The 25341-nt window shown below is 41.3% G+C and overlaps 1 protein-coding gene across 1 annotated transcript in view; it reads left to right on the top strand.

Annotated features, from left to right (window-relative positions):
- The first annotated feature begins 3345 nt into the window (after positions 1-3345).
- Positions 3346-25341, top strand: part of LOC149459362 (interleukin-1 receptor type 1-like) — a 67882-nt gene continuing 45886 nt past the window's right edge. Inside the window, exons 1-2 of the mRNA XM_089681251.1 lie at positions 3346-3525; positions 22195-22267. Coding sequence (XP_089537377.1) covers positions 22204-22267 — 64 coding nt within the window. The 5' untranslated portion in view covers positions 3346-3525; positions 22195-22203. The remainder of the gene's footprint in view (positions 3526-22194; positions 22268-25341) is intronic.

Here is a 25341-nt window from a genome sequence, read left to right as displayed (position 1 = left end):
TTTACTCCCTGATAATCAACACACATACCTGGCATCTGCTATTAAGCAATGGTTTATAATGAAGCCTACAATTGCTAAAGAGGAGATTGTGGCCATGGGTTACATGCCTAGGCTCCACTCTTCTGTAGACATCCAGGAAACCTCCTATATGAATATAACACACTGGAGAATGAACTGGTATTTCACTTTTATTTTTAAAAATCATCATTGACAATTCCTGACCTGTATGTCACTGCCTGTTGTTGAACAGAGTGCTTTGCTAAGTGTGAAATATAGTTATTTCATATAGAGATGTACTACTAGAGAAGTGGCAGAAAATGTATGAGAATGCAAAGGTCCAGTTTTCCTGAAATGGGTCTTTGGGCACAACAATATTCCTAAAGAGGGTGAGTCGCGCAAGCATTTTTCTTTCAAACAAATACATGTACAGCATTACATGTACACAGTCCATCTTGGGAGCCCACCTCGGGAGCATGGATGCATATGCGCCCGAGGTGGGCTGTGTGCATCCATAGTCACACACAATGTTGATAAGCCATGCCCCCGCTCCATCCTCACAGGAGTTTGACTGACAGCAGCAGGATTCTATGGTTCCCACTACCCTCAGTGTGTCCTGTGAAACCGGGAAGCGGGGAGAGCGGTGCTGCAGTTGAGACAACGCTGGAGCTGTGAGAGGAGCCAGGTAAGTGTTTAGAGATGGATAGAAGAGGTAGTGAGGCATTTTTTTACCTTAATGCACAGAAGCTTAAGCCCTTTTGTAAACAAAAGCTCATTTAACCACTTGCCCGCCAGAGGATTTACTCCCCTTAATGACCAGGCCTCTTTTTGCTACTTGATGCTGCACTAATTCAACTGATAATTGCGCGGTCATGCAATGCTGCACCCAAACAAAATTTACGTCCTTTTTTCACACAAATAGAGCTTTCTTTCGGTGGTATTTGATCACTTGTGCGCTTTTATTTTCACGCTATAAACAAAAAAAGACAGAAAATTGTGAAAAAAAACTATATTTTTTACTTTTGGCTATAAAAATATATAGTAAACTCAAAGTTAGTTATAAATTTAGGCCAAAATGTATTCTGCTACATGTTTTTGGTAAAAAAATACAAATAAGTGTATATTAATTTCTTTGTGTGAAAGTTATAGCGTCTACAAACTATGGTATAGATACTGCAATTTTCGCCATTTGTTTTGCTGTACAGCATTGCACTGGTTTAACTGACAATTGCATTGGTCATGCAATATGGTACATAAATGAAATTCATGTCCTTTTTTCACACAAGTGTAGTGTACTACACTTATGGGACTTGCCACTTCACCAAGTGATACTGCAGTGCTGGTATGTGAAAGACCAAGATGTACTAGGCCACTGGTGCTCGCCAGTTCACCAAAAGGTAGCGCGGCACTAGTACTGGCACTCTGCTGCATATGAGAGTCATTAAAATTTACCGGCAAGTGCTAACAGAGATCAGGCCTGATTCTGCCAACACTGCGGTTTTGTGTGCAATGTATCAAGTGACAGTGACCTACTGACACTGCACTTGGTGGGGGAGAAGGGGAGGGGTAAGCGTAGGGGCTAAACGCAAGTACTGGCAGGTACCGGGGCTGATCCCGCTAACGCTGCATTTTTGGGAACACTATACGAATGTGAACGCTGGTATAGTGCTGATCTGATCAAAGATATTGATCCGTTTAGACACTATACTAGCAATGGAGGTTTATTGTGTTTGAGCATATTCCTGGCAATCAAGGGGTTAAATGTGTTTACTGGTGTACTGACGGGCAATCTGATGCTATCTGGGAGGGGAGTGAAAACCACGGGAGCGCGAATCACATATATATATGTGATTTTGTGCACCCGTGCCGCCCTGTAGCAGTATTTCTGCTATAGGGCGGTCAGGAAGCAGTATGTGTTATGGCGCTGTGTTACTTTAACTGACAATTGCGCGGTCATGCAGTGCTGCTCCAAAATGAAATTTACGTCCTTTTTTCCCCACAAATTAAGCTTTCTTTTGCTGATATTTGATCGCCTGTGTGTTTTTTATTTTTTGAACTATAAAAAAAAAAGACATTAAGAAAAAAAACAAAATTTTGGACTTTTTGCTATAAAACATGTCCAGTAAAAAAATTTAAAAATCAAATTTCAGCATAAATTTAGCTCAAAATGTATTCTGTGACATGTCTTTGCTAAGAAAAAATCCTAATATGTGTAAATTAATTGGTTTACGTGAAAATTATAGCGTTTACAAATGGCGGTATATATATACTGGGATTTAAAAAAAAACGTTTACTTGTAATGGCGGCGATCAGCGGGACTGCGGCGGACATTTGGACACTGGGGAGAACTGACTTAGTGTCTCAGACATCCCCAGTGACACCAATACAGTGATCAGCGGTAAAAAAAAAAAAAAATCACTGACACTGTACTATTGGCACTGGGCAGGAAGGGGTTAACATGAGGGGCGGTCAAATGGTTAACTGTGTGCAGGGAGTGTTTTACTAGGGGGTGGTGTCTGTGTGCTTCACTGTAATCACACTGCTCTGGATGGCTGCCTTGTGCACAGCCATCCAAAGCAGTGTGCCTCAGCTGACAGGGAGAACTGTTAATAAACAAAACAGTTCTTCTTGTCAGAGATCTTTGGTAATTACCGGGCGCCGGCAAGTAACTACCGGCCGAGACCCAATGATTGTCAGCTGAGGCTGCGAATGGCGGTGCGCCTTGCGCGTGCTCCCTAACTGGAAGTGCAAAATCATGTATATGTACCTAAATTTGTGCCCCTGTGCTGCCCTGCAGCAGTATTTTAACTATAGGGTGATTGGGAAGTGGTAATATTTTATTGAAACTGATAATAAAAGGCCGTGGCTAAATTTTACTCCAAAGGTCGGTGTTAGTGTTTTTATTTATAGTTAAAATTGTATCTGCTTTCTACAGTCCCAAAATGCATCAAAAGCGCACTGGAACTCACGGGAACGCATTATAAATACACGCGCGGAATTAAGATGAAGAAAAAGGGAAAAATGCACCAGAATGCAGCAAAAACATGCATTCAAAAGGCAGAAATGTTGGTGTGATGGTCAGTGGGAAGAATGCTCCTTATATTTGTGCTCATTGGGAAGATAAACAGATCATTGGTGTCACTGGTCATTCATGTGAGGGGCAGAAGGTGCTCGTTGCTGAAGGAACCCCTATAGACTTCTGGAGGAACCCTGCCTGGGACAGGACGGTCTATAGCAGTGGTTCCTCCAGTCTATTGTCAGCAGTGTGCCGGGATGGAGACGGTTAATTCCTCCGTGGGGGGAGCTCCCCAGGCTCTGGAAATGCCGGGAAATAAATCTGTACAAACACGCAGAGGACGGGATGTCGAAATCTCCAGCCTCTCCTCCCTCGCAGGAAGAGAACTATTTCCACCACTGACACCAGACATGAACAGAGTACCGGAACAGTGCTGAGCACCGACACTCTGCAGGGATGGCCGCTCTGCTCGGTGCCACCCGCTGACACTGACGTCCCGCCACATCCAGGAGGTATTACTACGCCTGTACTATGGGCTCGGGGGTGGGAGGGGGATGGACGGGCCGGGGTTCTGTCTACACACGTCGCACCTATTCTATATCTACTGCATTGTATACAGGAGGAGCACTCCTCCTCTGCACTCATCGTCTACATACGGATCTCAGAGCTCACTCCTTCTTTATTACTTTATTGTCATACGGATCTCAGCACACCTCTTTTCTTTTTTTTTTCTTTCTCTCTCTCCTTTTTCTTTCTTTCTCTTTTTTTTCTCTCTCTCCCCCCTTCCTTTTCTATTCCTTCCTTCCTTTCTCTCTCTTACTTTCTTTCTTTCCCACTTTCTTACTCTATTTTCATACTTCTCTCATCACAATCTTTTCTTTTTTTTCTTTCTTTCTTTCTTTCTTTCTTTCTTTCTTTCTTTCTTTCTTTCTTTCTTTCTTTCTTTCTTTCTTTCTTTCTTTCTTTCTTTCTCTATTTTCATACTTCCCTCATCTCTCTCTCTCTCTTTCTTTCTCCCCTTCCTTTTCTATTCCTTCCTTCCGTCCTTCCTCTCTCTCTTACTTTCTTTCCCTCTTTCTTACTCTATTTTCATACTTCTCTCATCACAATCTTTTCTTTTTTCTTTCTTTCTTTCTTTCTTTCTTTCTCTTTCTTTCTTTCTTTCTTTCTTACTTCCCTCATCTCTCTCTCTCTCTTTCTTTCTCCCCTTCCTTTTCTATTCCTCCCTTCCTTCCTTCCTTCCTTCCTTCCTTCCTCTCTTACTTTCTTTCCCACTTTCTTACTCTATTTTCTCTCATCACAATCTTTTCTTCTTTCTTTCTTTCTTTCTTTCTTTCTTTCTTTTTCATCACTTTCCCCCCTCTCTCTCTCTCTCTCTCTCTCTCTCTCCCCTTCCTTTTCTATTCCTTCCTTCCTTCCTCTCTCTCTTTCTTTCTTTCCCCTCATTCTTACTTTCTTACTCTATTTTCATACTTCTCTCATCACAATCTTTTCTTTTTTCTTTCTTTCTCTTTCTTTCTTTATCTCTCTCTTTCTCTCTCTCTCTTTCCCTCTCTTACTTTCTTACTCTCTTTCTTTCTTTCTCTCCAGTTTTAGTAAATAACCCGTGTGCCACATTTTAAATACCACAGGCTAATTTTCACTGTTTCCATTCATTCACAATGCAGGCCAATGAATGGAAAATACATGAGACTAGATATTCAGTGTGAAGTATTGGGACAGAAACAATATGTGCAATATTTGGTGCAGAAAAATTCACAGATTGTACCAAAATGATTTATGGTTGTAGTGTCCATAGTTTATACATAGGGGAAGTCGCATATGTGCTCCCAGGTGTCCGTGAGATAATTATCACTCAGCAATTAAAGTGCCGAATGTTAGGTAAATGTGTTTTTTTTTCACAGGAACTTTGTTAGCTAAGGGCAGAAAAGTCAATATTGAAATTATCTGAGGAATTCATGAAAAGCCAGCAGTTTCTGAACTATGCAGGGTTCACAAGAGGAGCCAGGTGTCTGTGGTATAGCAAATAAAGATGTATGCAAAATACTATTACCATACTATGACGACTCAATTCAATCCAAAACGAGTACAAATACATTGTTATACATTGTTAAAGTCCTTTTACTTTAAATAGTTTGACCAAACTATTTCCTTTATTATTTGCTGTGGCCACTGTTAGTATTGTATAAACCATTTGTAACATCAGGTATGTACAGTATACGGTGCTGTCTTCCAGCTGGGATACAGAGACATTCCATTTGCTACCGGAGCAAAATCAACTTGGAGTGAGAAGTTGTCAGCCTTTCACAGGAAGCTTTGTATTTTTATAAAGGAATACAGGTGTACCTCGGTTTATGAATTTAATTAGTTCTGCAGGACTTTTTGTATAGCAAAAAATTCCTAAATTGAAACGCCGTTTCCCATAGGAATGCATTTCAAACCAATTAATCCATTGCAGAAGTCCAAAAAAAGTAAATGCAACTAAAATACCGCATGAGTTATTTTATCAAGTCATGCTGTATTTTAGTAGTGACAACCATGTGTTAATGTTTCAGCTGTCAGCGGGGTTCCCCACTGACAGCTGAATGTAAAAGAGTTGCCGGCAATTAAAAAAATAAATAAATGGAGTTGGGTTCCCCCTCCCATCGATACCAAGCCCTTCGGGTCTTGTATGGATTTTGAGGGGAACTCTCACGTCTAAATTAAAAAAAAAATGGCGTGGGGGTCCCCCCCCCAAAATCCATGTTGATGGGGACAAGGGCCTCTTCGCCACAACCCTGGCTGGTGGTTGTGGGGGTCTGCGGGCAGGGGGCTTATTGGAATCTGGAAGCCCCCTTTAACAAGGGGGACCCCAGATCCCAGCCCCCCTATGTGAATGAGTATGGGGTACATGGTCCCGATACTCATTCACAAAAAACAAAAAGTGTAATGTGAAAAAAGACAGGACACGGTCTTTGACAAGTCCTTTATTAAAAAGAAAAAACTAAAAGAATGTCCCATGCAGTCGATCCAATGTCAGTCATGATGCCTGCCGCCGACCCGAAAAAAAGAATAAAAAAAAAAGGTTCTGCTTCCGACAATGGCTTTCGCTGTCTGTCTGCTCCGGTGGTTTGACAGTGTTTAAATAGGTAAGGGGCGGGGCCACCCGGGAACATTACCCGAGTGACCCCACGTGACATCATTGATGTCACATATAGTGGGGTCACATGCGTGATGTTCCCGGGTGGCCACGCCCCTTACCTATTTAAGAGCTGTCAAACCACCGGAATAGACAGACAGGCATTGTTGTCAATGGATTTCATTCGTAAACCGAAAATTACATTAACCGAGGCGTTTGTAAACCGAGGTACACCTATACAAGCCTTCCTCTGATTGGCTGAGGTGGAGAGGCAGGTAGCTTATGTCACAATCTCCTTTTGGATTGAATTGAGTGGTAAGGCCCTTTTCACAAGGGAATCCGATCAGGTCTGCCTGTCAGTTTTTCAGGCTGACCTGATTGGATGGTCCATGTATCCCTATGGATCGGCGGATGTAAACGCACTTGTGTGCATTTACACCTGCCTACCTCCAAGTAGATTTGGTCCTGTAAAAAAAAAAAAAATAGAAGGGAATCCATTCCCCTCCAGTCCATTTACACCCGGCCGCCATAGAGTAGAGTGGCCTCGGTCCGTGTCCACTCTGCATAAAATCAGCAGATATGGATCTGTCATCCACCGTCTCTGATCAGCGGGGGATTAGCAGATAGATCGGCTGCTGAGCACTCGGTATTCCGCCCCGTGTGCAAGGGGCCTAATAGTATGCTTCATTGCCTTATATAAATAGGAGTCATGTGCCACCTACTGCTTGGAGCACTACATTCCATGCACATTACATATATGCAGTCTTTTCAATTATATTGCGCACAAATTGCAACATTATTGTGACCTGTTGCAAACAGGAATATCTTCATTTCTGATGCACATATTGCATTTAATAGAAACATGCATTACGATTTGTTGTTTATTTAGAGCTTCAGGATGCATTTTACAACCTGCACTTTTATTGGCACGCAGCCGATAGTTTATTAGGTACATAGTTTCCAATGGACACTGTACTTAACAAGCTGTTCTACATACAGAACAATGCATTCCATAGCAGTGAATGATAACATTTGCATAATACACAGTTGTGCTCAAAAGTTTGCATATCCTGGCAGAAATTGTGAAATTTTGGCATTGATATTGAAAATATGACTGATCATGCCAAAAATGGTCTTTTATTGAAGGATGATGATCATATGAAGCCAGTTATTATCAAATAGTTGTTTGGCTCCTTTTTAAGTCATAATGATAACAGAAATCACCCAAATGGCCATGATAAAAATGCCTTTACTGCATCAATGACACAAAAAGGCCTGGTTAGGCATGTCAAGGTGTTGTCAGGCATATTGTAACTGGGATTTTTTGTGTCATTGATGCAGTAAAGGCTTCTTACTGGCACCTCGACCATGCAGCTCATTTTTGTTCAAGTGTCATCATATTGTGCTCCTTCAAAACAACCACACTGTCTTTTTCCAGAGCAGCCTGTATTTTTCTTGTGGTTACCTATGGGTTTCCCTTTGTATCCTGAACAATTCTTCTGTCAGTTATGGTTGCAATCTTTCTTGGTCTACCTGTACTTGGCTTGGTATCAAGAGATCCCTGAACTTTCCACGTCTTAATAGGTGATTTAACAGTACTGATTGGCATATTCAAGGCTTGTGACATCTTTTTATGTCCTTTTCCATCTTTATAAAGTTCTATTACCTTGTTACGCAGGACTTTTGACAGTTCTTTTCTGATCCCCATAGCTCAGTATCTAGCGTAGTCAGTGCTTCATTGTAAGAGCTAACAAACTCATTGACTATTTATACACTGATACTAATTGCAATTTAAAAAGCCACAGATGTGGGACAATAACCTCTAATTGGCATTTTAACCCGTGTGTCACCTTGTGTGTCTGTACCAAGGCCAAACATTCCAGGGTATGTAAACTTTTGATCATGGCCATTTGAGTGATTTCTGTTATCATTATGACTTAAAAAGGAGCCAAACAACTATTTGATAATAAATGGCTTCATATGATCATCATCCTTCAATAAAAGAGCCTTTTTTGGCATGATCAGTCATATTTTCAATATCAATAGCAAAATTTCACAATTTCTGCCAGGGTATGCAAACTTTTGAGCACAACTGTATGTACATCTAATTTTCATGTTTTTACATTTTTGCTGGTGGGTGATAGAGCTGGTAATGAATTTAAAATGTAATATAAGGGAGAGTTAGAACCCTTGTGAAGTTTTTACTGCTGTATCTCATTTGCAGGCATTTTCTCTCACTTTTTGTTTTTAATAGATTTGTAATGTTCTCTCACTTTTTACATGGTCAACAAGACAGAGCAAACAAAATCCCTCCAAGGGCAAGCAAAGCCCTTTGTATTGGGTGAGGCTTGCTGTATGGATCTCTATTGAAGAAAATTTCCCTAACCTCCTTTACAGTTATTGGGGTTGAAAGAGTAGGGAAACCTTCCCATCAGAGACATACACAGCAGTAAAAGCATGGCAGAGGTTTCAACACTTCCTTACTCTAGCCAAAAGGAAAAAAATGGGACCCACTTTAAAAAAAAGTGTAAAACTGTAGTCTTTTCATATTTCTGCTGTAAGGTATTTAACAGAAATACAGTATCTCTAAAAAGAGATACTGTATTCTTATATTTTGTAACATGCATCATAGCTACTTTACCTAATTTAAGGTAATGTTTATTAACCACCTCCCGCCTGCCATATAGTCCAATGATGGGTGCAAGGTGGTTCTCTCGTTCTGGGAGGACGTCATATGACGTCCTCCCATTCTCACCATGCATGCGCGGCTCAGGGAGCGCACGGCAATTGGCGGTGCGCTGTGGGATCACCGATGACGGAAAGAGCCAAAGATGTCGGTTCAGTCATGTGATCAGCTGTGTCCAATCACAGCTGATCACATGTAAACAGGGAAATGCCGGTTATCGGCATTTCTCTCCTCTCGAGCTGTCACGCTGACAGCTCGAGAGGAGAGGAGAGCCGCTAATCAGCTTTCCACGGAGTTGACATGTACACTGATCATCAGGGCACTGATGATCAGTGTGCCCTGATGATCAGTGTAGCCCCAGCAGTGCCACCTGTCAGTGTCCATCAGTGCCTTGTGCCAGTGCCCATCAGTGCCACATATCAGTGCCTACCAGTGCACATCAATGCCACATATCAGTGCCCATCTGAGCTGCCTTTCAGTGTCACCCATCAGTGCCACCTATCAGTGCTGCCTATCAGTGCTCATCAGTGCCGCCTATAGGTGCCTGTCAGTGCTGCCTATCAGTGCCACCTATCAGTGCCATGTATCAGTGCTGCCTTCCAGTGCCCATCAGTGATGCCTGTCAATGCCCATCAGTGCCACCTACCAGTGCCTCCTCATCAGTGCCCATCAGTGCAGCCTATCAGTGTCCATCAGTGCAGCCTATCAGTGCCCATCACTGCAGCCTCATTAGCGCACATCAGTGAAGGAGAAATATCACTTATTTACAAAATTTTATAACAAAAACTAAGAAAAAAACGTTTTTTTTCAAAATTTTCAGTGGTTTTTGGTTTAAGAAAAAATAAAAAAACCCAGAGGTGATTAAATACCCCCAAATCAAAGCTCTATCTGTCACAAGAAAATGATAAAAATTTCATATGGGTACAGTGTTGTATGACCGCGCAATTTTTATTCAAAGTGTGACAGCGCTGAATGCTGGAAATTGGCCTGGGCAGGAAGGGGGTATAAGTGCCCTGTAGGCTAGCGGTTAATCTGATTCATAGGTAAGGCACTTCTCAGTATTAGCCGCAGATGTTATTCTCTGCTATGATACCATCACATAAATATTATTTACATGTAAATTTTGTTTCTATAGCACATACTAATAATCAAAGGTATAGCACAAAGGGGTTGATTTACTAAGGGCAAATAGATTTGGACATTTACCTTAGCTTAGTGAAAGTGGTAAAGCACTGCTGACTTTCATTATCCAGTCATTTGCAAGTCAGATTACTGTTTTTGCTATTTTCCTTGCATGTGATTGGGTATCCTTTGAAGAGTTTCACCGCATTCACTAAGCTCTGGGTAAAATTCCCTTGCAAAGTGAATAGCCTGTTTGCCTGTAGTCAATCAACCCTAACAACCTGTGTCTCCAGGGCTATGAATAACAGGCATGTTTCACAGTATGTTCTACAGACGGCTGTGATAAGCATGCTGTCATTGTGGTCACGGTGATTCATACTTTTATAGGACCAAATAACCTCTTACAGGAATAGTTTTGTTATCTTTCTGGTCAATTTATAAAGAGCATATTTTTAGTAATACGTTATTTTCTTGCTTAGAAAATCCAAATTTTACGACATTTTAAGGTGTTTTTTTCCTTTATCTCCTAGACCCCTTGTTAATAATAGCAAATTGTTTGCCAAAGCTCTGTTTGTATTTTCAGCAAGATATCAGAGTGCAACCATCTCTGAATGGTCAAACTCTACTGCTAGACTTAGGGACATATTTATAAAACATTAGTTGGATGAATGTTACAAGCATTCGTCCAGGCTGGACAAATTTTGCCTGTATATTTTGTAATAGATTAATTCCTATGATTGTGAGCTCGATCTAGTGGCCAAATACAGTATAGTTTTCTAAAATATATCAGTGAGAAAATATACAGCATTTTGGTCACTTAATGGAGCTGATAATCATAGGAATTAGTCTACACAGAAAATACTGGGAGAATTCATCCAGTATGCACATATCTGTGTGACATTTGTCCTACAAATGTTTTATAATTAAGTCCCTTAACCCTTTTGTTGCCAGAGCCTTTTTTGCATTTTTGCACACATATAAAAATCATTTTAGGGCTGATGATTAGTTTAAACCGCCAAAGATTATATAATTTCTGAAAGCAGACAAGAATGAAATGGTGTTAGTTTCAATTTTTTATGTCACGTGATATTCACGCAATGGTTTATCATGTGCAAAATTTCAGTAAGAAATACGTGTGTATTAATGTAATATATTACTAATTTTGGGGGAAAAATATAAAAGATGAGCTTGTGTCAATTAAATAGATACCCAACATGTCAAGCTTTAAATTTATGTGAGCCCGCAAAATGACAATGAACTTCTGTACCCTATATTTTTGATAGACAATGCTTTACAAGCCCCTAAAGGTCATCAATTTAGTGATAACCCTAAATAATGGACCCAGATATTTGCTGGTGTCCCTCCACACTACCCAGTAAAACCTGCCATGAGGGTGAGGGGGTGTTGTGCCAGTGGAGGAGCACACTCTGGGGGACAAAAAATGATCGTGCTACTGTACAGTCGCCAAATCGATGCAATTAAGAAGCTGACAGTTGGCTTGTGGAGGGTACACACATTCCCAATGGCTGCATCTGCTGGGAATATGTGTAAAACTTCTGCTGTCACTGTCGTAGGGAATGCGGCAGTGACAATAAAAGGATTAAAGTGGCCCCAGCACGAGATATACATTTTCAAGATAAGTGCTTGCTTGCAAAGTACTGTGCATGTGTAACAATTACAGGAATTGATATACCTGTCAGAGATCACAATAATCCTACAGATAATGCCTTCAGCTGCTTTTCCCTTCAATTGTATAGAGCCATCTTTGTACAGGCATCATCCGGGGTCAGCATCTTTTTCCTAGACCAGACTTTCTCAAGCATTTTATCTCAAAGGAACCTTTGAATGAATTTTCAGGTCTCAGAGAAACCCCTACTGAAAATGTTATATCCATAGCTCACAGTACATGAGCATCATTATTAACCGCTTCTCGTCTGCCCTATAGCAGACACACTGCTACAGGGTGGCACGGGTGTGCAAAATCACGTATATATACGTGACTTTACAGATCCAGGTAGGAGGTGTGCACGTGCTGCACGCTCTACTCGCACCGCCATTCGTGGCCTTGGCTGTCAATCACCGGGTCCTGGCCGGTGATTACACGCCGACACCCGGTGATCTCTGAGTATTACCAACGGGGGGGAGAGAACTGTATGTAAAAAATACAGTTCTCTTCTCTTAACTCCTGCACACTACTTTGTATGGCTCTGAATAGCAGAGCCATATAAAACAGTGTGCTTAAAGTGAAGCACACACACAGCACATAATGTGAAACAGCACACAGTTAACCCTTTGATCGCCCCAGATGTTTACCCCTTTCTGCCCAGTGCCATTAGTAGAGTGTCAGTGCTTTTTATTAGCACAGATCACTGTATTGGTGTCACTGGGGATATCAGTGATACCAAGTCAGTTCCCCCCAGTGTCAGAATTCAGAATGCCCGCCACAGTCCCGCTATAAGTCGCTGATCGCCACCATTACTAGTTCAAAAAAAAGTTCCAGTATATAGAGGTGAAACTCGAAAAATTAGAATATCGTGCAAAAGTTCATTTATTTCAGTAATGCAACTTAACCTCCTCGGCGGTATGATTCTTTCCGATTTTTTGTGCTGAAAGCGGTACCATTTTTTTGCATGGAAATATGTAGTTTTTTATTGTAGGCTGTAATTTTTAGGAATAACTCACTGAAATCTGTCCGAACAAGAGTCTATTAAACATCCCAGGTATGATAAAGTTTGAAACACGAAATCATAAATTATAATTTAATAAATAATCATAAAAAATAATAATATAATAATAAATTTAATTCAATAATATAATCAAACCAAAAACACTGAAATTTGAAATACAGAGGCAAATTCGCACATCGCTGAGCAAAGTCGCAAAATCGTTTTCAGTGTTTGATGACGAATTTCCCCACAAATCATTATCACTCAATTCTGCAAGTGGTTCTGATTTACTATCGCTGCTCTAAAACCGCTTTTGACGTAAAGGGACGCTTTTTGGACGCCATGGACTTTTCTCAGTTTCCAGGCAGAAAGAACATTCAAAATGCAGGCAGGGCACAGGACAAAGCACTAGGGACAAAATGTATGTGAAATGCAGTGAAACAGCAATGACAGCAAAAATGACATTTTTAAAAAATTTCAAATTTCCCGCCGGTCCCAGCGCCCGTACGTCCCGATGTCACAGGGACCGGAACACGGAAGCCGGATGCCGGCATCGGCCGGAGAAGATGGCCGGGGACGCTGCATGGGACACATCGCGGGAGCGAAGGACAAGGTAAGTGCTGCAGGGACCCCCAGAGCAGCACCGCATGGTAAGCCCGAGTGTAGCTCAGGGTTACCGCTCTTGGTATAGAAATTTTACCCCGAGCTACACTCGGGATTACCGCTAAGGAGGTTAAAAGGTGAAACTAATATATGAGATAGACTCATTACATGCAAAGCAAACTAGTTAAACCGTGATTTGTCATAATTGTGATGATTATGGCTTACAGCTCATGAAAACCCCAAATCTACAGTCTCAGGAAATTAGAATATTGTGAAAAGGTGCAATATTCTCAGCTCAAAGTGCCCCACTCTAATCAGCTAATTAAGCCATAGCACCTGCAAAGGGTTCCTGAGCCTTTAAATGGTCTCTCAGTCTGGTTCAGTAGGAATCACAATCATGGGAAAGACTGCTGACCTGACAGTTGTGCAGAAAACCAGGATTGTATATAGAACAATATCGGACCCCTGAAAAGTATAAGCATGCATATGTACTCAGTACTTGGTTTGGGCCCCTTTTGTAGCAATTACTGCCTCAATGCGGCGTGGCATGGAAGCTATCAGCCTGTAGCACTGCTGAGGTGTTATGGAAGACCAGGATGCTTCAATAGCGACCTTCAGCTCTTCTGCATTTTTCAGTCTCATGTCTCTCATCTTTCTCTTGGCAATGCTTCTGACGTGCCAAATCGCAAATAATGGCCTGGTCAGGAAGGGGGGGGGGGGGGTAAATCCTCAAGAGAGCAAGTGGTTAAGTTGTAGTAATCATTAAAGCTATGTTTATATAACCATGAAATTAAAATACAAATATTGTCCAGTAAAAGAAAAGTAGACAATACTGGTGGGTAATGGAGAAATGCACCCTACATTGGTGGGCAGTGAGAAAGGCCCCCCTTGCATTGTTGGCTAGCAGATAAGGGACTTTTACACTTATGGTCAGTCGAGCAAGGGGCCTTCACATTGACTGTTAAAGAATGGCTTTTACACTATTGATTAGTGAAGATGGCCCTCCCTTAAATTGCTGGTCAGTAGAAAAGTGTCCCCTATATTGATGGTCAGTGGAGAAAGGGCTCCTTTACATTGGTGGTTAGCAGAGAAGGGTCTCTTACAGTTATGGTCAGTAGGAACCGCCCCCCCCCCTCCCACACACACACACATTGGTGGACTGTTGAAGATTGGCCTTTACATTATTAATAAATGAAGAAGAACGTCCCTTACATTGGCTGTCAGTAGAAATTTTTCCCCTATTTGGAGGCCACTGGAGAAAGGCCTCACTTACATTGGTGGTTAGCAGAGAAGGGCCTTTTACATTTATGGTCAGTCGGGCAAGGAACCCCTCACATTGGTGTACAGTTGAAGATCATTCTTTACATTATTGATTAGTGATGAAGACCTTTCTTTATATTGGCTGTCAGTAGAAAATTGTCTCCTATTTGAAGGTCAGTAGAGAAGGGCCTCCCTTATACTGGTGGTCAGCAGAGTAGAACCACTTAAATTTATGTTTGAAGGACAAAGGTGCTCATATTGGTGGAATGTTGGATTAAAAATGTCCTTTACTATTTATTTATTAGTGGTTTTGCGAGAGGTTACTCAAGGAATCCTTAGTAACCTGTAAAGGAACCCTATGGTTCAAAGGAACCCTGATTCAGGAAGGCTGTCCTAGAACGAGATGCTGGCTCAGGGTTGACAGAGTTATGTAAACCTTAGTGCCTATGCAGTTCTGGCTGTGTTTACAAATCTCTTGCACAGTTCAAACTCCTGCAGACTCTCACCTTGTGACTTGCTACTAAGTTTCAATGTACATTTTGTGTGATCACTGGTAGCAAGGAGACTGAAGAAATGTTTTCTCCTGCTTGCAGCAGACTGGTGACATCATTGCAGCCTAGGCAGAGTCACTGGACTAGAGCTCTAGGATGGGTTTTAATTGATAATAAAAGTAGACCGTTTTTGAAAATGTGTACTGTTGCTCTATATTGTGACATGGGCAGCACAGTGACTAAATGGTTAGCACTTCCCCCTGGCAGCACTAGGGTCGTTGGTTCGAATCCCAGCCACGGCACCACCTGGCTGGAGTTTGCATGTTCTCCCTGTGCCTGCGTGGGTTTCCTCCGGGCACTCCGGTTTCCTCCCACTTTCCAAAGACATGCTGGTAGGTTAAGTGGATCCTTTCCAAATTGGCCCTAGTATGTGTACAGTATGTATGAATGTGAGTTAGGGACCTTAGATTGTATGCCCCTTGAGGGTTAGGGACTGATGTGAATGTACAATATATATATATGTAAAGTGCTGCATAAATTGATGGCGCTATATAAGTACCTGAAATAAAATAATAATAAAATAATAAACATGGCAGAAATGTATTTATGCAGATTTGTATAGGTAATAAATGGTCCACTTTAAGCCATACCACTGTTGATGAAACTAGAAGTTGCAGCTGCCACTCTTCTATGATGGAGTCTTTGGCAGTAGAATGATTTTGCTCTCAGTAAAAATGTTTTGTTCACCCTACACTTTTGTTTTAGAGGGGACTAAAAAAGGAAGGAACATTTTATTGTACTAGAGAAGAGCAAAACAGCAGATCTATAAGCATATCGAAAAATTTTGTCAAAACCACCATCAGTCACTTAATGCAGATGGAACAAGTATAGTTACATATGCTGAAAAAGTGTGTTTTAGACTAGGGATTCCAAGTGATCAGTAAACTACTAGTGTAGATATTTTTATCCACAAATTACTGGCATTGCTCCATGTGCTGCAGATTTTCCATCTCTGGGCGTGTAGAACCACCATCACTTAATCCTGTTTGCAAAACAGGTCAGGTTTTAGGATAGTGAGTAGTAATTTAAATGCCCCACTGTATTAAACCTGAACTGCAACTTATGTAAGTCATTGTAAGGTAAACAGGATGACGTTGGCAAGGTGATAATGACACATTTGGCAGTTGACAGATGGCTAGTACCTTTATGTTTCAAGATCTACAAACCAGCTGAGTAACATGCTTTTATAGTCAGTATGTATGAAAACAAGATAAAAGAATGGCCCTTTTAAAGCAGAACTAATAGCAAGATAAAAATAATAGTCTATTAAAAAATAAGATACAAAAAAGTTTTTGCTGCAATATTCATCTTTAACCCAGAGATTTCCCCTGCATCATTCAATACACTTCAACACACCCACCTCAGCCTGTGACTGGACAGTGAAAGAAGAAGCAGCACAGTGTCTATATCACTCCTATTAGCATGCTTCTTGTCAGCACATTAACTCATTGTCAGCTTCTTCCTCTTACACTCCAGCCCTCTTGTACATACCGCATACCGCATGAATGCATAACAGGCTAAATCAGGGGTGGGCAAACGTTTTGACTTGAGGGCCGCAATGGGTTCATATATTGGACCTGGGGGCCGGACCAAGAGCAGATGAATGATGTGTATGTGTCATCCATAGTAAGTATAGTAATATTCCCCCATAGTAAGCATAGTAATTAATCCCCCATATAGTAATTCATCCCCCATATATTAATTCATCCCCCATAGTAATTCATCCCCCATATAGTAATTCATCCCCCATAGTAATTAATCCCCCATATAGTAATTCATCCCCCATAGTAATTCATCCCCCATATAGTAATTCATGCCCCATAGTAATTCATCCCCATATAGTAATTCATCCCCCATATAGTAATTCATCCCCCATAGTAATTCATCCCCCCTATAGTAATTCATCCCTCATATAGTAATTCATCCCCCATAGTAATTCATCCCCCCTATAGTAATTCATCCCCCATAGTAATTCATCCCCCCTATAGTAATTCATCCCCCATATAGTAATTCATCCCCCATAGTAATTCATCCCCCATAGTAATTCATCCCCCCTATAGTAATTCATCCCCCCTATAGTAATTCATCCCCCATATAGTAATTCATCCCCCATATAGTAATTCATTCCCCATATAGTAATTCATCCCCCATAGTAATTCATCCCCCCATATAGTAATTCATCCCCCCATATAGTAATTCATTCCCCATATAGTAATTCATCCCCCATATAGTAATTCATCCCCCCTATAGTAATTCATTCCCCATATTAATTCATCCCCCATATTAATTCATCCCCCATATTAAGTCCCCTGTGTCAATTCACTTACCTTTGCTCCGCGCGTTCCTCTCGCCGTGTTGCCGCGCCGCTCCGGTGTAGCACGAAAATCTGTCTCCTATGAGGTTCTGTCCCCTCGACGTATCTGCGCATGTGCCAGTTTCAGGCATTAGCAGCCGATCGGCGATCTCCGGCACATGCGCAGATACGTCGAGGGGGACAGATCCTCATAGGAGACAGATTTTCAGGCTACACCGGTCTTCAGGGCGGACTGTGAGAGGAGCCTAGCGGGAGCCTAGCTCCGCGGGCCGGATTAAAAGGTCCGCCGGGCCGTATACGGCCCGCGGGCCGTAGTTTGCCCATAGCTGGGCTAAATTCAAGTACTTACACTGATTGTATTTAACCTCTTCCCAACTGCGCTGTAGATGAAAGACGGCTACAGCGCGGTTGTCTTGTTCTGGGAGGGTGTCCATGGACGTCCTCCCAGAACATGCACCCTGTGTGCCCCCAGCGGCACGCACCCGGCGCCGCTGGTGATCACTGTGTCCAACGGACACAGCTGATCACGTGATGTGGTAAGTGGCCAATCACAGCGGCCTTTTACCACGTGATCAGCTTTGTCCAATGACACAGCAGATCACCGGGTAAATACAGTTGCTGGTTATCAGCTGCACTTTTCTCTCGCTGTCACAGCTAGCTGTCACAGCGTGAGGAAAGTACTGCCGATAACTGGCAATTGTCAGAGAAGAGATCGGCACTCATTATCAGGGCACAGATGATCAGTGCCCTGATGATCAGTGCCCAGCAGTGCTGCCCACCTGCGCCCATCAGTGCCTCCCCCCTGTACCCATCAGTGCCACTTACCTGTACCCATCAGTGCCCTACAGTGCCACCCACCTGTGCCCAGTAGTACCCCCCATCAGTGCTGCCCATCAGTGCCACCCATCAGTGCCGCCAGTCAGTGCCACCCATCAGTGCTGCCTATCAGTGAAGCATCATCAGTGCCGCCTATCAAAGCCACCTAACAGTGCCTCCTATCAGTGCTGCCTATCCGTGCCACCTCATCAGTGTCCATCAGTGCTGCCTATCAGTGCAGCCTCATTAACGCACACCAGTGAAGGAGAAAAATTACCTTTTTACAAAATTGTATAATAAAAACAAAGAAAATTTTTTTTTCACATTTTTTTGCTCTTTTTTGGTTTATAGTGCAAAAAATAAAACACCCAGCGGCGATTAAATATCCATGTATGTATCCATAGTACATACAGTGATATAGTTGGTCTTGTGCCTTTAAACTTGCTTAGCATATTTTTCTGTGCATTTTTTCTTACAGCTATGAAGGTAAATAAAGCTTCGCCATTCTAGTTTGTATTTAGTAAATAGCACTTCCCTTGCTAATGTGACAATGCTTATTGTCATGCTTGCAATGTATTAATAGTATCGAGATAATTGTGTGAGCGCTGCCTCGTGCATACAACAAGCTTACATTGCAACATACAGCTTCCTACGTGTAATCTTGTCCAGAAGTACATGCTTTTTTACTAGTTAATAGCGACTCTGGCAGGGAGCAATGTCAGCCAACAAGGACTTTGTTATTACATGTGATGTTCTGCTGCAGCCCTATTCCGCCTCTAGCCTTTGCCTGCACAGTAGAAGACACAGAGATAGCATTAGTGTGACCACTTCCAAAGCCTATTTCATAAAAAAAATATTTTGCATAATGTTTAATATACAGTCAGGTCCATAAATATTGGGACATCAACACAATTCTAACATTTTTGGCTGTATACACCACCACAATGGATTTGAAATGAAACGAACCAGATGTGCTTTAACTGCAGACTGTCAGCTTTAATTTGAGGGTATTTACATCCAAATCAGGTGAACGGTGTAGGAATTACAACAGTTTGCATATGTGCCTCCCACTTGTTAAGGGACCAAAAGTAATGGGACAGAATAATGCAAACTGTTGTAATTCCTACACCGTTCACCTGATTTGGATGTAAATACCCTCAAAATAAAGCTGGCAGTCTGCAGTTAAAGCACATCTTGTTCATTTAATTTCAAATCCATTGTGGTGGTGTATATAGCCAAAAATGTTAGAATTATGTTGATGTCCCAATATTTATGGACCTGACTGTAACTGGTCACTAGTATATACCTTACCAACCAGTTTTATATGTGCTTAAATATCACCCTCATAAAATGAAACCTTTTAATTAAAGGACACTGCACACTGATGAAGTTATAAAACTTTATTCCACAGAGCCAAAAAGATAGTCCCTGTTTGTGAAACGCCATTCTAAAGCATTTCATCAACCTCTATGTGGTTCCACGAATATTCCATGTGGAAGGGTCCTTTTGACTCTGTGTGTGGCTGGGTATGTTTTCAGTGGTGTGTTTGGAGCACAGACAGCTACCTTTAAGTTTGACACCAGTCCTAAGGCTTGGTTTACATATATGCATTTTGCGTTTGATGCTTTCTTCAGTGCTTTTTGCAGTTTGTTTTGCGTTTTTCTACACGTGTTTTTTACGCGTTTTTGGTGTGTTTTTACCACATATTGTACAGATTTTTTTGTTAAAGTGGAAATTTCTTTGTTGTTGGGCAGATTAAAAATGCAAAATGCAGCAAAAACATCCTATCACGCATTTCAGCAGCTTCTCCATTGAACTCTGTTGTAGCAAAAATGCTGCTTTTTGCTTTTAAAAAAGTCCCTGACCCTTTCCAAAAACACAGCAGCTCAAAAAAGCATAGATGTGAGCATGTTCCATAGGAAACCATGTTAAATAGACTGTAGTGCTTTTCTGTAAAAAGCACTAAAAAAACGCATTGGTGTGATTGGAGCCTAAGAGGGAGCATGACTTTGGAATGGAGGATCTGTTCTTATAATTTAAGACTTTGTGTTCCTAAGTTTAATACAGGTTGGGACAATGCACATAAAACAGCACCACCCCATTGAAAAGATCTTTTATACTGGGTAATGTTTTTTCTTGGCTTGTTAACTCAGGGGAATGCCCTACGTTATATTAATCATTCTAAGTGTTTTTAGGCCAAATATTGATCTCTGGAATGTAATATAATAATATAGAGCAAGCAAGGACAAAGCATCATATGGAGATTGCAGCATAAATGGTCTAGAATTCCCCTTGTCTTAGACAGTCCAGGCACACGTGACAAAGGGAAAAGGAAAAATTTTTGAAACCCTCCCTAATTCTCAGGTCTAATATTTTTGTGCTTATTTTCAAACTTTCATTAATCAGTATGAAGTTATTTAACCACTTGAGCTCCTGAAGATTTACCCCTCTTAATGACCAGGCCTCTTTTTGCTACTTGGCGCTGCACTAATTAAACTGATAATTGCGCGGTCATGCAATGCTGCACCCAAACGAAATTTACATCCTTTTTTTCACACAAATAGAGCTTTCTTTCGGTGTAATTTGATCACCTGTGCGCTTTTTATTTTTCACGCTATAAACAAAAAAACGCCCAAAAGTTTGAAGAAAAACAATATTTTTTATTTTCAGCTATAAAAAATATATAGTAAACTCAAAGTTGGTTATAAATTTAGGCCAAAATGTATTCTGCTGCATGTTTTTGGTAAAAAAAATCCCAATAAGTGTACATTGATTGCTTTGTGTGGAAGTTATAGCGTCTACAAACTATGGTATAAATACTGCAATTTACGCCATTTTTCTGCTATACAGCGCTGCGCTAGTTTAACGGACAATTGCGCAGTCATGCAATATGGTACATAAATGAAATTTACATCCTTTTTTTCCCCACAAATTGAGCTTTCTTTCGGTGGTATTTGATCGCCTGTGTGGTTTTTATTTTTTGCGCTACTAAAAAAAAAGGCTGACAATTTTGAGGAAAAAAAACTATATTTTGGACTTTTTGCTATAAAACATGTCCAGTAAAAAAAAATGCAAAAATCTAATTTAGTCATAAATTTCTGCCAAAATGCATTCTGTGACATGTCTTTGCTAAAAAAAAAAACCAATACGCGTAAATTAATTGGTTTACGTGAAAGTTATAGCGTTTACAAATGGCGGGAAAGATACTGTGATTTTTAGGTTTTTTTTATACTAATAATGGCGGCGATCAGCGAATTATGGCGGCGATCAGGGACTTATGGCAGCGACCAGCGACTTATGGCGGGATTGCAGGACTGCGGCGGACATTCTGACATTGGGGGGTACTGACTTGGGGTCACTGACATCCCCAAAAACACTAATACAGTGTTCAGTGCAAAAAAACAAAAAACAAAACTGACACTGTACTAATGGCAATGGGGAGGAAGGGGTTAACTTTATTTAGCAGGGAAGGGTTATAGGAGTGAGGGGAGTGTTTTACTAGGGGGGGTGTGTACTGGGCGGGACAGGGCTGATCGAGAAAGTGAAACTATTCTTTCTCGATCAGCTCATCCTCGAGCTGACAGAGAGGTGACAGACAGCCCAGCTACTGCAGCTGTGCTCTCTGTCACCGTTTACCGCCGATCGCCGGGACATAGCCGCTAATGAGCGGCTGTGACCCAGCAACTGACATCTGCGGCGGTGATCCACAGGACAAATAGGGCGGCAGCGCGCCTCGTGCTCACCCCCTATTTGTTTACAAAACATACGTTTTAAAATGTGGTTTTGCCTGTGAGTGCCGCCCTGCCACCGTATATGTACAGTGGCTGGGCGGCATGCGGTTAATTCCTATGACAATTCAGTGTGTCATTACTCTAGCTAGTTCAGTTAAGCTGTACCATTAGTTAAGAGAGGTGGGTCACTGCAAGCTCTACAATACTATTTTCTTTGCACTGTCTTCTTAAATGATGTAAATATTAATTAGTATATTGGAATATGTTATGATGTAGCCACCTAAAAATATTTAACTCTTCTGGTTTTTTTGCAGGTCCATAAAATGTTGGGACAGCTACTTATTTTTTTATTTCTTCTTAGTCCAAGTCACTTATGTTTGCTGTCAGGTAAGTGTACATGCATTTTTAAGTTAGATATAAAATCTTTAATTACCAGTTTATCTTTATTTATAACCTTCAGCATACATATAAAATTGTTTACAATAAGGAGTTATTTTAAAATAAATGTAAAAAAATCGTCTCCTTGCAAGTTAAAGCGTTAGCAGTAAACTATGAAAAGAACAATATTCTCCCTGCAATTTAAGAGCATGTGTGCTGGTATACATCTCATACTAGCACATTATGAAAGACTTACCTGAAAACAAAGCCCTCTTGTGGAGCACTGTCACAGCTGCCTGAGGCTTCCATCTTCATCCGATCTTCCCTCCATGTTCGTGAGCTGCTGCCATCTGATTGGCCGAGCCATGATGTCATTACTCCTGCGCATGTGCGAAGGGAGTATCGGCCACGGCACGGCTCTCTCAGTGGACGGTGTAGCAATTGTGCATACAGAGATGGACGCGGTCACCCATCTTGCTAAGGATCCTCCATCTTGTATCATTTCTACTCCGAAATCAGCTTCCCTCCAAATCCCCCCTCCCTCTCTGTTGAGTGACATGTGGTCCCTGGATGCTGAGTTCAAAAGGCATCAAGGCCCAGCGGGAGAGCTCATGGTTATAAACCCCAATTAGCCTGGCCCCCGTTTGTCTGTGAGACTCTTGCTTGGAAAAGGATAGTAAAACCATAAACCAGTCCTTCGCTAAGCTTCAAAGACATTCCAGATAAGCCGTAAAACAGACTCACATTTAAAAATGCCCTTTTCCATATAATTTCATATCTTGGAATATGAAAGACTTACAAGGAGACCAGGCATATATTCAGATCGGTCACTTTAATACAAATCGCCTGATATATTACACCCCCTAGCTGGAATCTACATGAGAGCAGAAAATTATATCTCCTTAACCGCCCCAAGCAGGTATGTCGTATTTCATATCTAGACGTTCAGCAGATGCTTCTGCATATTAATCTACTAGTGGCTAGGCTGCTAAATGCACCGAGGGTAAGTTATGGGTCATGATATAAGCTGGAAGGGATTTTGGTTCTAGCTGGGGTGTCCGCCTAAAACTGCCTCCCCAAATGAGGCGATTGGTTCTCTGTTTCAAGGAGACACCCTGCTGAGTTCCTAGAAAAGCTGTTAAAAAAAAGAAAAAAAAGCTAAGCTGAGTTGAAGTTGAAGAAATCTCCCTTTTAACACCAGGAACCAACTTTGGGAGATAAGGCGCCCTTTTGCTCTGACACTTGAAAGCTGCTTAACCCAGGACATTTGGCAAGTACTTAATCTCTCTAAACTTCTTTCTGTTATCTCTTTGATGTGTTATTGCTCTCTGTATATATATATATATATATATATATATATATATATATATTAGCTACATCTTTTTCTGTAAATATTTTTATTGCACCCTTTTGACCTTTCAGTAATAAATCTTACTTTCTGAAAGTGTTGAACTGTTTCTAAAGCTCTTTAATGCAAACTAAGAATCCCTGCCTCTGAAGAGCGCTACTGTGTGTTTTAAAACGTCTGCATACATCTGTCTGCGGTGACATTGTGTATACAAATGATTATTCAAACATCATAGTGTTATTGCTGATATTGCCGAGTTTCCTCTTTCTCTGTACAAAAAGAAGGTGGTGGCAGTGTGAAGGGTTAATTGCGTAATTAACCTGACCCAGTAACAATCGCTCTCAGGCTGCAGGCACACAGATTGTGGTCCATTAGCTGGAAAATCTTTGTGCAGGGTGCAGCTGGGTGTGGCATTGTTGCGCGCGTGATAGCATGGTTTTAGATTGGCTAGTCCTTTGGTCAGAGTTTGGTGAGAAGGGCTGGGGTCTGACTCCGTGATCATCACAGACAGCACGTCGTCCATTGAGAGCGCAGTGAAAATGGTTAAACATAGAAAAAAATGTCACTAACATCTGAGTCCAATGACACCAATGATGGGGCAGGATTCCTCCCACTGACACCAACGATGGGTCACAACTCTTCCCACCTACACCAACATAGAGGCACAATTCCTCCCACTGACACCAAGGATGGGGCATTGTTTTTCCCCATTGACATTGGGACCTTATCTCCTCCTAATTAGAAAGTTTTGAGGCACAAACAATTGGAATCAATGACACTAATGATGAGGCACAATTACTCCCAATGACACCAACAATGGGGCACAATTCCTCCAACTAACACCAACGAACCTAGGATGGGGCACAACTCCTCCCACAAACACAAAGAAAAGGGCACACTTCCTCCCACTGACACCAAGGATGGGGCATTGTTTTTCTCCACTGACTTTGGGACCTTATCTCCTCTTAATGGCTACAGTCTGGCCCCCCTAAAGTCTGAGGGACAGTAAACTGGCCCCGTTTAGAAAGTTTGGAGACCCTTGGTTTATATAATTCTTTTTGCATGAGTGGAGCAGTGATGGTGTTCCCATTCATAAGACTGAATAAAAGGAGAGTGAAGTGGCTGCTAAGAGACTGTGGGTTTTATTTACTAAAGCTGTTTCACTTAGAATCTCATGCACTTCTGCATAGAAACCAATCAGCTTCCAGGTTATATTACTAAAGCTTAACTGAACAAGCTGAAGGTAGAAGCTGATTGGCCACCATGCATAGGTGCACCAGATTCCGAGTGAACCAGCTTTAGTAAAAAATACCCTGTGTATGCTTGATTGACCTATTATCATATGGAGGTCCATCTTATCAGGTGAGAGCACTACCAAGAACACAAGGTGGATCTGGAGGGGGCACCAATAGGAGTGTTTTACTGTATATCCATGGGACAATTTGATTTTTATTTACTATTCACACTGGCTGGACTTTTTTGGGACTTTGTTATGTTTCACTGTATACCTTATTACAAGATTTATAGTGATTTGTTCCCTTATTACTCTGAATTTACATACTATTTTTTGGAAGTTTCACATATTCACTGAAAGGTTTTTTTTTTACTAATGAATTTCGTTGGTAAAGTTTCATTTATATTTGTTGGATGACACATATTTTATTCTCTTTGATGGCACATATTGATTTACAGAGATTTGATTGCAATTTAGTATAGGTAGAGAGAGCCCTGCACT

The sequence above is a fragment of the Staurois parvus genome, unplaced genomic scaffold (genome assembly GCF_062004578.1).
Source record: "Staurois parvus isolate SC_StPar_1 unplaced genomic scaffold, SC_StPar_1.0 ptg000262l, whole genome shotgun sequence".
NCBI classification, from domain to species: Eukaryota; Metazoa; Chordata; class Amphibia; order Anura; family Ranidae; genus Staurois; species Staurois parvus.
The sequence above is the reverse complement of the archived record's forward strand: the minus strand, read 5'-3'. Positions and strand labels throughout refer to the sequence as shown.